The sequence below is a fragment of the Lonchura striata genome, chromosome 10 (genome assembly GCF_050655825.1).
Source record: "Lonchura striata isolate lonStrDom1 chromosome 10, ASM5065582v1, whole genome shotgun sequence".
NCBI lineage: Eukaryota > Metazoa > Chordata > Aves > Passeriformes > Estrildidae > Lonchura > Lonchura striata.
In genome coordinates, this window is record NC_140712.1 from 5,953,148 (window position 1) to 5,967,493 (window position 14,346).

Consider the following 14,346-nt stretch of genomic DNA (forward strand, 5'->3'; position numbering starts at 1 on the left):
GCAGTTTTTCAGAGGGACCAAAATCCTCTCCAGTGGATTTTTACAACTTGTTGGTGAAGGTGGTGTTTATCCACAGGGATTTTATTGGGAAGGTGTGCTGTCTCAACACCTGTTTTTGGAAACCCAGCACACCTTCCCAATTTGCTTTCTTCCTCATGTCTATTTGGCTTTTTCTTTTAACTTTACCAGCTGATCTCCAGTACCAGAAGGCCCTGCCTATGTGGTGGGAAAACCTGCAATAGAAATAATGGAGATTTTTGGGATATTACGTGGTAAAATGCTGGGGAGCAGAGCTGCCACCAGAGAGGTGGTTTGGCAATGGAAGAGGAGAGCACCTGGGCTCTTGTGCCTCTGTAGCTGCCGTGGAGCAGTGAGCAGGCAGGAGGAGAGCCCTGCAGTGCTCCACCAGCTGAATCCAGCCTTGTCCCTGCTTTGTTCCTTCTGTGTCAGTACTGCCACTCCTCTGTTTTCTTCAGTGCAGGGGGAAAGGGATGTGCTCCTCTTCAACTGTCCCACCAACTCATCTGGGGCAGGTGGATGGGGAAGCCCTCTGATGAAGCTGGTGAGGTAAAATTCCATGATTCTGTCATTGTTACTGAGATGCAACATAGCCTTTCTTCATTTTTCCTTTGCTTTACCAGCTGAGGATCCTGTGTGTTTGTCTGCCTGATGCATCCTACCTGTGGCACAGAGCTGGTGAGCTGGGAGGTGGCACAGGTGGGGAGATCCAGAGGTGTGTTCCCATGCAGCCCCCTTTTCCTGAAAAAAAACCCTCTAAAAACATTAAAAATAAAAACCTCAGGGAAAAAAAAAAACAAAACAATTGTTTTCATCCTCCCCTAGACAGAACGAAGTGTGCTTCTTTTAAGGAGTTAAAAGGCAGTTTGGTTTTGAGTACTTTAACTTTCTAAAGTTAAAAAAAATGCTGCTGGGGAAAGGGAATTCAATTCTTGACTTAGTCTGCCCAGGTGGAGCTAAGATCTCCTACATGCATCCTGTTAATGCTTTTAACAAAGGAAAGTACCTGAATTTTGTGACTTACTTTCAGTCCCTGCTGTATTTTGAGGGCTTTTCAACCCTCAAATTAAGGTTACAGATACTGCACTTTGAATTGGGGCTCTCTAAATCTGCACTTCAAAGGCCATGAGGGGATGCCAGAGATGTGTGCTGCATTTCTGAGATGATGCACAAGCATAGTATTGTTTGTAATGTGGAGGGAAAGCTCTTGGTACAAGTCTTTGATGTTGTATGCTTATTCTCAAAATACCTTTCCCTTAGCTGGGCTTTGCCATCATTAAGGAAAAATCAGTTGTTACTGAGGGTGGAAGTGGGTGGAGTTGCCCCTTTGAGCAACATGCTTTGGCTAAATCAGTTCAAAATGACATGTCTAGTCCTGGATTTCATCTCCTTGTTCCTTCCTCAGCTTTTTTTGGTGGGTTGTAGGAGGAGAAGGACTTGTTGCAGGACAGATCTCTTCAGCTTTTGAACGGAGGAGATTGGAGGGAGATGCCAGGTCAAGGTTAGCAGGACTTCAGTGAGGGAATGAATGCACTTTGGGACCACTCAGCATCATATCTCCTCCTGCAGGATGCAGACCAGTCTCTGTTGTGGTGCTGGTTTGCTTTCCCCTCTCTCCAGAGCTGGTGGTGGATGCAGAGTTACCATCACTGGTCTCTGTCTAGGTACAGCAGAACTTTGACCTCATCTCTCTGCTCGGGTTAATGAAGCCTGTCAGTCAGCAATCTTCATTAAGGGCTGGTTTGCTGTGAGACACTCGTACTCAGTGGGTTGCAGACCCTTGGTGTTATCTGGGAAGAATGACTGGAGCTATTGATTATTACCTAAATATTGACTATATATACACACCCCCATATTTCACAGCTGAAGCAGGTCCCGTGCTTGGATAAAAGCAGAGTCCAAGCTCATTTAGTGAAGGTGAGGGGAATTCAAAGGGAAGATGAACATACGTGAGCTTTAATTTTTGCTTTACAATATCAACCACACAGCAAACTAAATGTTTGGGAGATTGTACACTTGGCCTGCAAGAATTGGGAGCTTCAAAAACTGATGTTCATGCTGCTGGGGTGTGTGTGTGTGTGTGTGTGTGATGGATCCCTGGTGCTGTCATGATTCCTGTGGCCTCACAGGCCAGGAATTGTGGTGGCTTCATGGGGAAAAGTCTTCTCAGACAGCCTAAGGTGGCATTTTAATCCTCACAAGGGCATGTGAGTCTTCCAGCCATCTTCTGCCCTCAAACAGCCTCTGCTTTAGGGGCTGGGGACTCTGTCTGAAGGGGTGAGTGTGGAGTGTTGCTTTGGGAACCAAGACCCAAGGGTGGACACTGAGCAGCCACCGCACCGCGTGGATCTACACACAGTTTTGAAAGGATGAGGGAGAACCAGCCTGGGAGGTCAAAACGGAGTGGCAGCTGAGGGAGCAGTGTTCAGAGCAGAAGGGTATCCAAGTAGGTGAGTAAATAGCTGCCACCAAGGCTTTGCCCAGAATTTACTCATGTATTCAGCCATTGTCATGCAAAATCCTGGCCAGCTCTGCTCGTGGGTGGATGGTGTGAGGCCAGATTTACTCAGTTTAGTCCCTGCCTTATTAGCATAAAACAATGTTTTTGCAAAGTGAAATGTGGTCTGTGCCTGAGAGAAGTAGCTCCATGAGGGTAGTTGCTCCATGTTAACCTTCCTGGCTCTTCATTTATCAGCAGACACCAGTGCAGGCACCATTAGAGAAGTGAGCTCCTGGAGTATGTTCCTGTGCTTGCTGAGTGTGTGCAGGGGGTCAGGCTTACTTAGGGTTTCTAACTTGCAATTAAGATGCAAGTTACATCCCTTTACTTTGGGCAAGGAGTCCTCCTCTGCTTCCTGTCTATGACCTGTGCCAGGTGATTTGGGGACCTCTTGAGAGGGTAAACTTGAAGAGTAACTCCAAAAATAAATTAAGTAATCTTCCTTGTTGTCCTACCCTCTCCAAGTGAAAGGAGGGACTAATAGGGAGAGTTTATATTGGGCACTGGGAAGAATTTTTTTCCTGTTGAGGGTGGGCAGGCCCTGGCACAGGTTGCCCAGAGAAGCTGTGGCTGCCCCATCCCTGGAAGTGTCTGAGGCCAGGTTGGACAGGGCTTGGAGCACCCTCTGATAGTGGAAGGTGTCCCTGCCCATGGCAGGGAGTGGAATGAGATGATCTTTAAGATCCCTTCCAAAACAATTTTTTCCAAATCTTTTCCATGTTTTGTGTCATGGAGGGGAAAATTTACACCTTTGTCCTGTTGATTCCTGCTGATTCCTGTTTCCATATTTGATGTGAGGTATTAGTTAATGAACTTTGGGTTATCTGATTAACAGTAGATTTAGACTGTGCAGAGTTGTCCTGACTTGGTAGATGGGGATTGGCTCAGTTGGCTGTTACATTATTCCGGGGGAACGTCGTTCCCTCTCATTTATCCACGTGCTTGCCTTAGCAATGAGTGTGTCTTTACTGCACTGAACTGAAAAGGCCTTGCTTTGGAGAGATCCTGAAGCAGAAGAGGGTGGTTTCACTGTTTTCTGTCCTTCCAACATCTTAACAGGCTGCCTGTGTTTTTGATAAACAGCAGATAACATCTCAAGGATGGTGATAACTATCAATGGACAGAAAATAGCACCGGAATTTGCTTGCAGTAAAGAGTACTGAAGTGACTAGTTCAATCCAACAGAGCCAGGAATTCATGGCTCCTTTTGGAGTGGGGCAGTGGCAGAATAACCTGTTAGATTTGAAGTGAAATCAAGTTGCAGAAAAGCAACTCGAGGTTGGGCAGGAACATGAAAAAAATATGGAGGAGTAAGTCAGAGAGCTGCTGATGTGTGCTTCTTGGCAGGCAGGAATCCAACTTCTGAGTGGGGCCAGGGTGCTGGCAGGACCACAGATGTGGCATGTGGTACCCAAAATACTCCTAGTATAGTAGACCTATGTCTTTCCCTAAAGATACACATGTATTAAATGCTTTGGGGCTTTGTAAAGGACTTCAAACTCTGATTCTGCAGCCTGATTTTTCCCATGTTTTAAAGCATCTCTCACAGCTGTCATCCTAACTGGACTGTCCAAGAAGGTGCTTTTTCTGTTGTCAGTATAAACGATGTGTAGGTAACACATCCTTCCTTCCCCAGTCTGTGTTCAAATACTGCATTCCTGAGCTCTGCATCGCTCAGGGTCTGTGCGTTAGCAACATCCTTTAGGTGAGACTGAAGAAATTCTTAACTTTCAAGTTACTGCAACAATAAGGCTGTACTTTTTGTGGTGAGATACAGTTGCATGAAAGCTAAATCTTTAATTCCACTTTCCCTTTGCAAGATACCAGCAACCTGAATAGACAGAAACTCGCCGTGCCGGCTCGCGGTGATCTCCGGGACGGGAGTGCCGGATCAATTCCCCGTGCTAACCAGGCTGGTTTCCCCAGGTTTTGTTGTGCTTCCCGAGCATGAGTTCAGCATGAAGCGGCGATTGGATGAGCAGGAGTCACCCGTGTATGCGTCGCAGCAGAGACGTATCACCAGCAGCACCGAGGCTTTCCCGCACCAGCACCGCGTGCTCGCCCCGGCCCCGCCGGTCTATGAGGCTGTTTCCGAGACCATGCAGTCGGCCACGGGGATCCAGTACTCCGTAACTCCCAGCTACCAGGTGTGTGTGTGCTCAGCCCTTAGCTCCCTGGCCAGCCAGCACTGTGTAGTGGCACTGTAGAGTTCTGTATTTGGCACAAGGTTTTGTTTCGGTAACCGAGATTGCCTCTAAAAAACAGACAATGTACATCTCGTTGTCAATGCTTGCTTTTTTGGCTTCATTCATGAAGCAGCATGGTGTGAGTTTGCTTTCTTGAACACAATTCTTCTAATGATTCTCTCAGACCATGGTCTCTGAATCACAGTCAGGTTTGTGGAGGGGTTTTCCTCCATTTTTCTGTTTTTCAGCAAGAAAAGGTTTGCTGTTGTAAGAGATGTATGGTATCTTGGGTGATCTTAAGCTTAACAGACTAGATCAGCATTTAGATTGAAGACTTTCAGGAAAATTGAAATGTTTCATAAAACATTACCCCAGAGTCATTAGGTGGCACTCTTCCCTCTCTTGCCTCCTTTACAAGGAGCTGGCAGTTGGGAACAAGAAAAGAAAAAATCTTTTTAAGAGTACACTGGAGATAGCTGTCAGTGAAAGAGCAGGGAAAGGCTATTTGTGGGATATTTGTCTCTGCCACATTTCTGGTATGTTTAATTTTCCACACTTGTGTTGCTGGTGAGCTGCTCTCCCAGGCTGTCTAGTGCCTGATTTTACACACAGCTTCATCCTTACTTCTGCAGAAAGGATATTCATGCTGATGGTGGCAGCCAGAGAGCTGAAGAGGTGCAGGCAGACCCTTGCAGGGGCTGGTAGAGGGTGTGTTGATACGGGCAATCCTTCCTAAAAAGAACTTAGATGGACCAGCAGGCAAACCTTATTTTGTTCATGAGGATTAAATTATGTCCCATCTAAAACAGGCTTGAATGAAAAACTGGGTTTGTGAAAATGATTTTCCAAATTGAAACTTTCCTGGTTTACGGTATGAAGAAGCCCCAAAAGTGCATGCTTTCTGTTCTTTCCCTAGTTTTCTAGGGGGAATTCCAAGCTGGGTTTTCCCCTGAGCCTGCTGATGCTAGAGAGCCACAATTTGACTTTCAGTACCCAAACTGAGTTATCAAGAATGTTGATTCATTCAGATTATTACTTGTCACATGTAGGGAAAGGAGAGAACCTTGACTTTTGCCAAATTAAAAATTCCATTTTACCCTCCTTTTCCAGGTCTTTATGTCAGAGGACATACTGGACAGTCAGTGAGCATGCAGGCTGGGGACAACCTGTGTTTGGAATGTATATGCAGGCAGGGCTTTCCTGTATTTGGAGGATGGGATGAGAGTTGTCTGGAGTTGGTTGTGTAAAGTTGTCAGCAGTGGTGGTTAAAGCTCAAACCAGCTGTGTTCTGCTTCCTTGACTGTATTGCTGTGTCTGGGGAGCCAGGGATGCTCTGTGCCCTGTGCCCGAGGCCGTGCCTGACGTGCTGTTTGCCTTGGCAGGTGTCGGCCGTGCCGCAGAGCTCGGGCAGCCACGGGCCGGCCATCGCCGCCGTGCACGGCGGCCACCACCACCCCGCGCCCGTGCAGCCCCACGGCAGCCAGGTGGTGCAGAGCCACACGCACCCCACGCCCCCCGCCGTGCCCGTGCAGGGCCAGCAGCAGTTCCAGAGGCTCAAGGTAACGTCAGCAGCTGCCTGATGTCAGACATCCCCTCCCAAAATTCCTTCTCCAGCCAGGTCCTTTCTTCCATCCATTTCTCCCTCCATTCCCTCCCTGATGCTTCTTGCAGTTGGGAGTCTGTTGAATTCAGGAATTCTGTTTCTGATGAAGCCCTGTTGTTTCACATAACCATAATCAAAAGAAATTGGACTGGTCAGGAAAAGATTTGTGGCAGGGAGGGAAAGGAGGAATGTATTGCTTGGAGTATTTGGATGAATGGGTTAAATTACCAAAACATTTGGTGCTTTTCTGAACACATGGCATATGTGGGTGGTTGTGTGGGAGTAATTTGGGAGTAAGGAAGGCTCTATTCTCAGATTATGTGCTGTAAAACCCTTAAACAAAGAGAAAAGTCCACCAAAAATAACCCTTTTAAGTTGCTACATTTGGAGAAGGCACATACATACAAATTAATGCCTGTTTCAGCTTCTTCCAAATACGGTGTGAGTCTTTTCCAGTTTTGGTGGAAACCACTGCTCTTTCCTTTTATTGAATGTGGGAAACTTCATTTCTAGAAACCTCTGAAAGCCTGTTTCAAAAAGAGTGCTTCTTCCTCACAGTGAAATCCATGGAGAGTCCTTTGTTGGTGCAAGACGGGGGCTATAACATGAGTCTTTCTTCTGTTGCTGTTGTTTAATTTCAAACAAAAGAGAGGTCCCACGTGTAGCTCCTGCAGCTGCTGAGTGCATGGCCAGGCTGCTGGAGGCACAGGGACCCAGAGCTTTCACTTTAGGTCGTGGCTGCTCTTCCAGTACCTCTGAAAATTGGCTGTTGGTACACGAATTATGAACCTCTTACTTTGAGGTGTAAAACAATTTACCGCCCACAGTTGCCATTTTCGAAGCCCTTCTATGTTGAACTGAAATGTCTGGCTTTTTGAGAGAAGTGCAAGCGTGTACCTGGCAGACATCTACTACACTGAATATGTCATTTCCACTTTTGCTTATTCTTAGACTTCCATAATAATTTCCACATATGAATGCAGGAAAAATACTCAGTCTAGTTCTGTTTATCCTAGCAGTCACTTCAGTGATGGTAGATTTGGAGTGTGTTGGGTTTTGTTTTTTCTTGTTTTGTTTCTTATTTCTGAGTAATTCTACTGATCTGTGATGCTTTTTTTTTTTTTTTTGTCTTTTTTTTAGTACAGTTTTGTCTTGTGCACCAGGAGTGGGGAGTGAGTACCTTTTATTCAAACAGTGCTGGTAGTACACAAACCAGGCTCATGAGCTTTTTGCTCCTTAATTCCCTGCCCAGGCTCAGGGCTAACAGCTGTGTTTTCAAATGATGGGTGTTTTACAGAACAATGGGAGGTGAAATCAAATCTCCTCTGCTAATATGACCTGTCTGGTCTGTCTCCAGGTGGAGGATGCATTGTCTTACCTTGACCAGGTGAAGCTACAGTTTGGTAGTCAGCCACAGGTCTACAATGACTTCTTGGATATAATGAAGGAATTTAAATCTCAGAGGTAATAAGCTGTATTTTGCTTCTTTCCAATTAGAAGGAGTGTGGGTGGACATGGAAGCACAGGGCAGGAGCTGAATTCTGTCCTTTGTATACACCATAACACACCTGGACAATGATGTAAAAGCAGTTATGTGCTTTATTTTCTGAAAATGGAATGCATCCGTTCATTTATACTAAATCTCTGCTTAGAGTGGAAGTTCACAAGTTCAGCCTTGACAGCTGATTCATCTGGCTGTCTGGTTGTCTGCCCATTAATAATGGTCAGACTTGGGACTGGATCTGATGGATAAAACTCTGTCTGGGCTGATAAAGTAATGCTAATGTCACTCGTGAGTTCAGCAGTCTGTTTATAGGACTCAGTTTTGCATTGTTTCATAGGTTAGAGGTGATAAGGGAAAAAAATCCACTGGAAGATTGCTGTGTGGAGAACCTTGTCCCACTGCAAGGTGCCAGAGGACAGTGACATTGTGATCTTATTCCTTCCTCAGCATCGACACTCCGGGGGTGATCAGCCGTGTGTCGCAGCTCTTCAAGGGCCACCCAGACTTGATCATGGGCTTCAACACCTTCCTGCCACCTGGTTACAAGATTGAGGTGCAGACCAATGACATGGTGAACGTGACCACCCCGGGGCAGGTTCACCAGATCCCCACCCACGGGCTGCAGCCCCAGCCGCAGCCGCAGCCGCCGCATCCGTCGCAGCCTTCGGCGCAGTCAACCCCAACACCAGCACAGCCGGCACCACAGCCCACACCTGCCAAAATCAGCAAGGTGAGAGGCTTTGGGTGACCTGCACTAAGAGCACGGGGATCCTCCTGCCTCCAGCTGAAGCTGGTGTGGAGCTAGAGAGTGAAAAATTAACTGCCGCCACGCTTTTCCACAGTATTTGTGAATTTTTATGTGTTCCTCTTCTGTTGCTGGATTAGTTTCTCATTTTCAAACTTGAAGATGCAGTCACAGTTAATTTGACAGCAATTCAAATAAGCTTTCCAAAACATTAAGGGTTTGGAAAAGCCTTGTTGCTGGCAGTGGGGAACTGAAAGACAGTCAGAGCATCTGGTAAATGGCACACACTTTATTCAATAAGTGATCCAGCAACCCTAGGGAAAAGGTTCCTAGTTAAAGCACTGGGTAGACACTATCTGCCTGCTTTTGTGTATATTGTCTTAGACCTAAAGTCCCAAGAAATTACCCACAAAACAGAGGTTGTGATAAAGATGTTCTCTTTGGTTTGAAAGTGTGTGTATCGTTTTCAAATGCTTGAGGCAATGAAGCCTTTAGGAAACCTTCATTTGTTATTTGGTGGCTTCTGCATTGCTTGAACTCTTGTTTTCAGATTGAATGGTTTTTGTAGAGGTGTCTGGTTCAGCTGTCAGCTGGAAGGGTTCAGGAGTTATTGGCAACATCTAAAGTGCAAGAGTTTAGCAAGATGACTGTGATGTTGCCTGTTGGTATTGGTTGTGTGTGCCCAAAACAGAGACTTTTTAGTAACAAAGAAAATTTGACTCTGGCTTAGATATAATCCAGATGCTACTGTCCAAAATATGTATTTTTTTCTGAAACAGAACAGGATAATAGACATTCAAGGAGATTACTCCAGATCAAATTTTGTGTATTTTAGCCTCAAAGTGCGAAAATATTTCAGAGCCTTAAAGAATCTCCCAAGTTTCAAGGGTTAAACTGTTAAACCCTAAACTGTTAGATAGCAATTGCGTGGAAAAGCTAAAGGAAAAGGTAACATGCAGTTAAAAAGCAGCAGGATTTAAAATGCGGCAGTTAGCTGATCTCAGGACAAACCTTGTTGGGACATGTGACTTCCTGCTCAGAAATGGCAAACAAAAACATGCTGAAAGATTTGCTAAAAGAGTCACCAAACTGGACGCTGCACATCATTCCAGAATGAACTTGCTGTGCCAGATTTCAGGGATTTTTTTTTGAAGAAGTACATGCTCTTAGTAAAGATGTAGCAGTCTCCTTCTTAATACCATGGGATAAATGGTTTTCTCCCTATCAAACCTGCAAAATGTTGAACTACTCTTGCTGAAACTTTAAAATGAACCTGAGGGACAGGCTAGACAATGAGGTAAAATGTCCCTACCAGGCAGGTAAAGCTGTAGCTGAGCGAGGCAGGACCTTGTAACAGGATATTTATGGCCATACTAAAACAGTTATTTACATTCTTAGTCCTGAAAACTCTATGTAATACAAGCTTTGAAATGTAAAATATGAGGGCAATAAGTATTTTCATTTCCAATTGCCATCTCAAAACTAAATTTTCACCTGGATGTTTGACATCCATTGAGAGTATTCAAAATAATTACTCACTGCCTGTTTTTTGTCTCAAGAAACTCAAGTTTTCCCTTGCTATTACTTTCATACATCCCACAACTGTTCACTAGTGACTGTGCCAAAGTGACTTGCAGTGTTGGAGCCAGCTGTACCTATGCATTTTGGCTCTGTTAAGTTTTTGCTGTAGTTTGTGTCTCTTGTCAGTTTTCAGTCCAAAGCAATTAGCAACTAAAATCATCTTAATAACAACTGCTTAATGACAACAAGGCATTTTGTCTCCGTGATGCGGTTTAGTCTCTGTTGGCCCACTAAATATTTTTATTTATTTATTTATTTATTTATCCCTTAAGTGGATTAAAAGTGCTTTTATCCCGACCATGAGGGGCTCTGATGCTTCCTAACACAGCGTGTGTTCTCCTCAGCCATCGCAGTTGCAGGCTCACACTCCTGCCAGCCAGCAGACCCCCCCGATCCCGCCGTACGCGTCGCCGCGCTCGCCGCCGGTCCAGCCGCACACGCCTGTGACAATCTCCCTGGGCACCACACCATCCCTGCAGAACAATCAGCCCGTGGAGTTTAACCACGCCATCAACTATGTCAACAAGATCAAAAATCGGTTCCAGGGACAGCCAGACATCTACAAAGCCTTCCTGGAGATTCTCCATACGTATCAGGTGGGTGTTGGAAATGTGGCTTTGTGTCTGTGTATGGTTATTTCTCTTGCTTTGCTTTTGGGGGTGGTGTCCAAAACTTGCAAAAAAAAAAAAACTTGGTTCTTCTGCTGTGTACTAGCAGTGGCCAGCAGATTATCATAGATGGGTTTGGATTGGAAGGGGCCTTAAAGATCATCTAGTCTAACCCTCTGCCATGGGCACGGGCACCTCCCAGGTCAGGGTACTCCAAGCCCTGTCCAGCCTGGTCTTGAATTCTCTTGAATTAACCAGAAGTCTGGCAAGTTAAAGAGATTACATAGCTGGATGAAGTAATAGATCTCAATCCATCATTTTTGTTTGGACATGTCTAAAATGCTTGTTTAAAAACTGGATTTGGTATTTTTCTATGAGCATGTGTCAGGATGAGGCAAGGTGGCCATAGCTCTATGTTAAAAGCAAAAATCCCACTTTCTTGGTCAGTGTCTTACTGTTCAGGGCCCGTTGGGCATTTAGGATGTATTTATAGTGTATAAAAGTATAGATATTTAGAATATATGAGAGCCATACTATTAATATAGTATGATGCTTTACTTAAGAAGCTCAGACCTTTGCCATTTCATTATTTCTATTCCTGAAAGTTTGCTTTTTCTTTGTCACTTGAATAGTTTGTACATCCTTTCTTCTGACACTTCTCCTCTTTCCTCTGGCAGAAAGAGCAGCGTAATGCCAAGGAGGCAGGAGGGAACTACACACCAGCTCTGACAGAGCAGGAGGTCTATGCCCAGGTGGCTCGTCTCTTCAAGAACCAGGAGGATCTGCTCTCAGAATTTGGGCAATTCCTGCCTGATGCCAACAGCTCTGTGGTGAGTACCTTTGGAGATAGGATGAAATACCTAGTGCAGACTGTTATGTATGAAGCCAGTGTTCAGAAAAATGTGCTTTTGCTGTAATTTTCCTGGGGTGTAGGAAGGAGGTCAGGGGGGTAGACTGTGTATTCTGGCTACAACTTGTCTCTTAAATAACTTCTATTTTAAATGCAATTCCTTTGGCTGAAAGGGTTGTTCTAAGTTAGTGCTGTAACTGCAGTAAAATCTATTGATCATCTAGAGCTAGGAAGAGCAGCAGACTCCTGTGGACTGCTGCATCCAGCTTTGGGGTCCCCAGCACAGGAAGCATGTGGATCTGTCAGAGCAAGTCCAGAGGAGGTCACTGAGATCATCAGAGGGATGGAGCACATCTCCTGTGAGGAAAGGCTGAGAGAATTTGGATTGTTGCCTGGAAAAGAGAAGGCTCATGGGTCACCTAATTGTGGCCTTCCAGTACCTGAAGAAGAGCCTCAAAGAAAGATGGAGAGAGACTCTTTACAAGGGCATGGAGTGACAGGACAAGGGGGAATGGCTTCAAAGTGAGAGTAGATTTAGATTACATTATAGAAAAAAATTCTTCCCTGTGAGGGTGGTGAGACACTGCCACAGGCTACCCTGGGAAGCTGTGGCTGTCCTGTCCTTGGAGGTGTCCAAGGGCAGGTTGAATGGAACTCTGAGCAACTTGGAATAGTGAAAGGTGTCCCTGACCGTGGCATGGCATTGAAACTGAATTATCTTAAAGGTCCCTTCCAACCCAGCCCATTCAGTGACATTTTGTGTGGAATGTAGCCCTAATGCTCTTATGGGTTTGTCTCTGACCAAGCTGTTAAGTAAGACAACTGCAGAGAAGGTGGAATCGGTCAGGAATGACCACGGGGGCACAGTGAAGAAGCCACAGCTCAACAACAAGCAGCAGAGACCCAACCAGAATGGCTGCCAGATCCGACGGCACTCGGGCACTGGAGCAACCCCTCCGGTGAAGGTAAGAGCCTGTGCTGCTCCTTCAGAGCCCTCTTTGTCCCAGGAGGCTGGGGCAGAGCAGGATGTGTTTTCCAAGTCCTTCTGATTTTTGTGGCTGGGCTGCTGCTTGAGAACATGGAAAATAGTGTTTGTCTTTTAACCTTTCAGAAGCCCTTGTTTCCAAGCACGAGTCTTTGCATCTGATTTTGGCAAACCGATGGTGGTGTCTGTTCCTGAGGGTGGGACATAGTTACTTTAATGGCTTGAGGAAACAGAATTTTCATCACTTTCTAATAAAGATGTAGTTTTATTAGCAGTGTTTAATGAGGGGGAGTTATGGAGTGTGGAGATGAAAGTCTCAGTCATGCCACAGAATAAATTTGCCCAATATTTGTAGCAAATGTTACTAAGGCACGTAGGAAAAGATGAGCTGAAAAGGTGTGACTGAAAGCTTTGTTGTAGTAGAACTTGGAGCAGATGCAGTAGAATCATGTTTGCTCATCTTTCCTGTGATAAAGCCTTTAATACAATGATAAATGATTATTCTCTCAGCAGAGTTCGCCCTTTTCAAATGACACATGATTTGTGAGAGCAGCAAGGCTTTGTAGTGCAACAAAAATTGTCCTGTGGCCAGGTGGCCTCGAGTTTGTGCGTGAGAGATAAATTTGCCTGCTTTTTTTGAAGCCAGTATATCTTCTTTTGTCATGAAAAGCACCAGGAGGCATAATTGTACCATTTAAGTCCCCTTCTGCCCTTTCTCCTCCTCTTCAAATCTAAGGTACCAAAATGAAGCACGTTTTGGAGGCAACTTTCAGCCTTTCTGAGGACAGGGAAAATAAAGCATCTTGCAGTAGAATGTAATAGAGAAAAAATTGTCATTCTGGGGAGGTGTAAGACTTGCAGAACTGGATGAGTGATAGGAAAATAATTTATTCTGGCAGTTTTCCAAACTAGTTATCAAAGTAAGATATGCTGTAGTGTGATTGAAACAATCAGGTAGTTACAGGAAAGGGTGAAACAATGTATTACAAGTATTTGGAGTGGCATGCTACTTATTAACATTCAGTAAATCAACTTGTAGCACATGCTTTAACAGACTTTTCCTCCAGAAAGGACACCTTTCCTTTAATGGGAAGCACATGGTGGCGTCAGGGAGCTGGCACTCATGTGTGATAGATAATCAGATTATCCCAACTTGCTGAACACCCTTTTTATTTTTCATTGCCTTTCTTTTTTTTTTTTGGATAACAGAAGAAACCAAAGCTGCTTGGTTTGAAAGACCAGTCTTTGGCAGAAGCCAGCAAACATGGTGTGGGGACAGAATCTCTCTTCTTCGAGAAGGTGAGAGGCAGGAGGCAGATGTTGCATGTCCTTCCTGTATACACATCTGGATGTTTATCACAGTGAAATATGTGAGATTTACACCACTTTGATAACGTTTCTCAGCTTGACCTCAGATGTATCGTGTGACCTCTAAGTCAGATACATTGAATTTTTTAACAATTTGCTATATTTTTTTACACATGCTTTTTCCCCAAAGCTCCTTCTCCAGCTTTCCACCTGCTGCTGCTGCGATTTGTTTGAGGGAATGGGAATTTTTTCCTGTAACCCACACTCCAAATGGTTTTCCCATTTATAAGATCCCTGTACAGCTGATGATGTGCGTGGCGTGTCTTGCTGTGTTGGCACAGCTTGTACCCATCTACAGCCAGCTGGCTGCAGTGGGGGAGCTCAGTTTACAAAGTACCTGATTCATATTTACATTGGGCTGTTTTTTTTTAATTTCCCCTCAGAGATTAATCTAATTA

General features: G+C 44.9%; 1 protein-coding gene across 4 annotated transcripts in view; it reads left to right on the top strand.

The window, feature by feature from the left end:
* The window catches only part of SIN3A (SIN3 transcription regulator family member A), a 31,941-nt gene that overhangs the window by 4,215 nt on the left and 13,380 nt on the right, over nucleotides 1–14,346 (top strand). For all 4 annotated transcript variants that reach the window (XM_021547334.4, XM_021547333.4, XM_077785834.2 and 1 more), the window contains exons 2-9: nucleotides 4,445–4,665; nucleotides 6,087–6,263; nucleotides 7,665–7,771; nucleotides 8,259–8,541; nucleotides 10,482–10,733; nucleotides 11,423–11,575; nucleotides 12,402–12,560; nucleotides 13,790–13,879. In XM_021547334.4, the coding sequence (XP_021403009.1) occupies nucleotides 4,477–4,665; nucleotides 6,087–6,263; nucleotides 7,665–7,771; nucleotides 8,259–8,541; nucleotides 10,482–10,733; nucleotides 11,423–11,575; nucleotides 12,402–12,560; nucleotides 13,790–13,879 (1,410 nt within the window). In that variant the 5' untranslated portion in view covers nucleotides 4,445–4,476. The remainder of the gene's footprint in view (nucleotides 1–4,444; nucleotides 4,666–6,086; nucleotides 6,264–7,664; nucleotides 7,772–8,258; nucleotides 8,542–10,481; nucleotides 10,734–11,422; nucleotides 11,576–12,401; nucleotides 12,561–13,789; nucleotides 13,880–14,346) is intronic.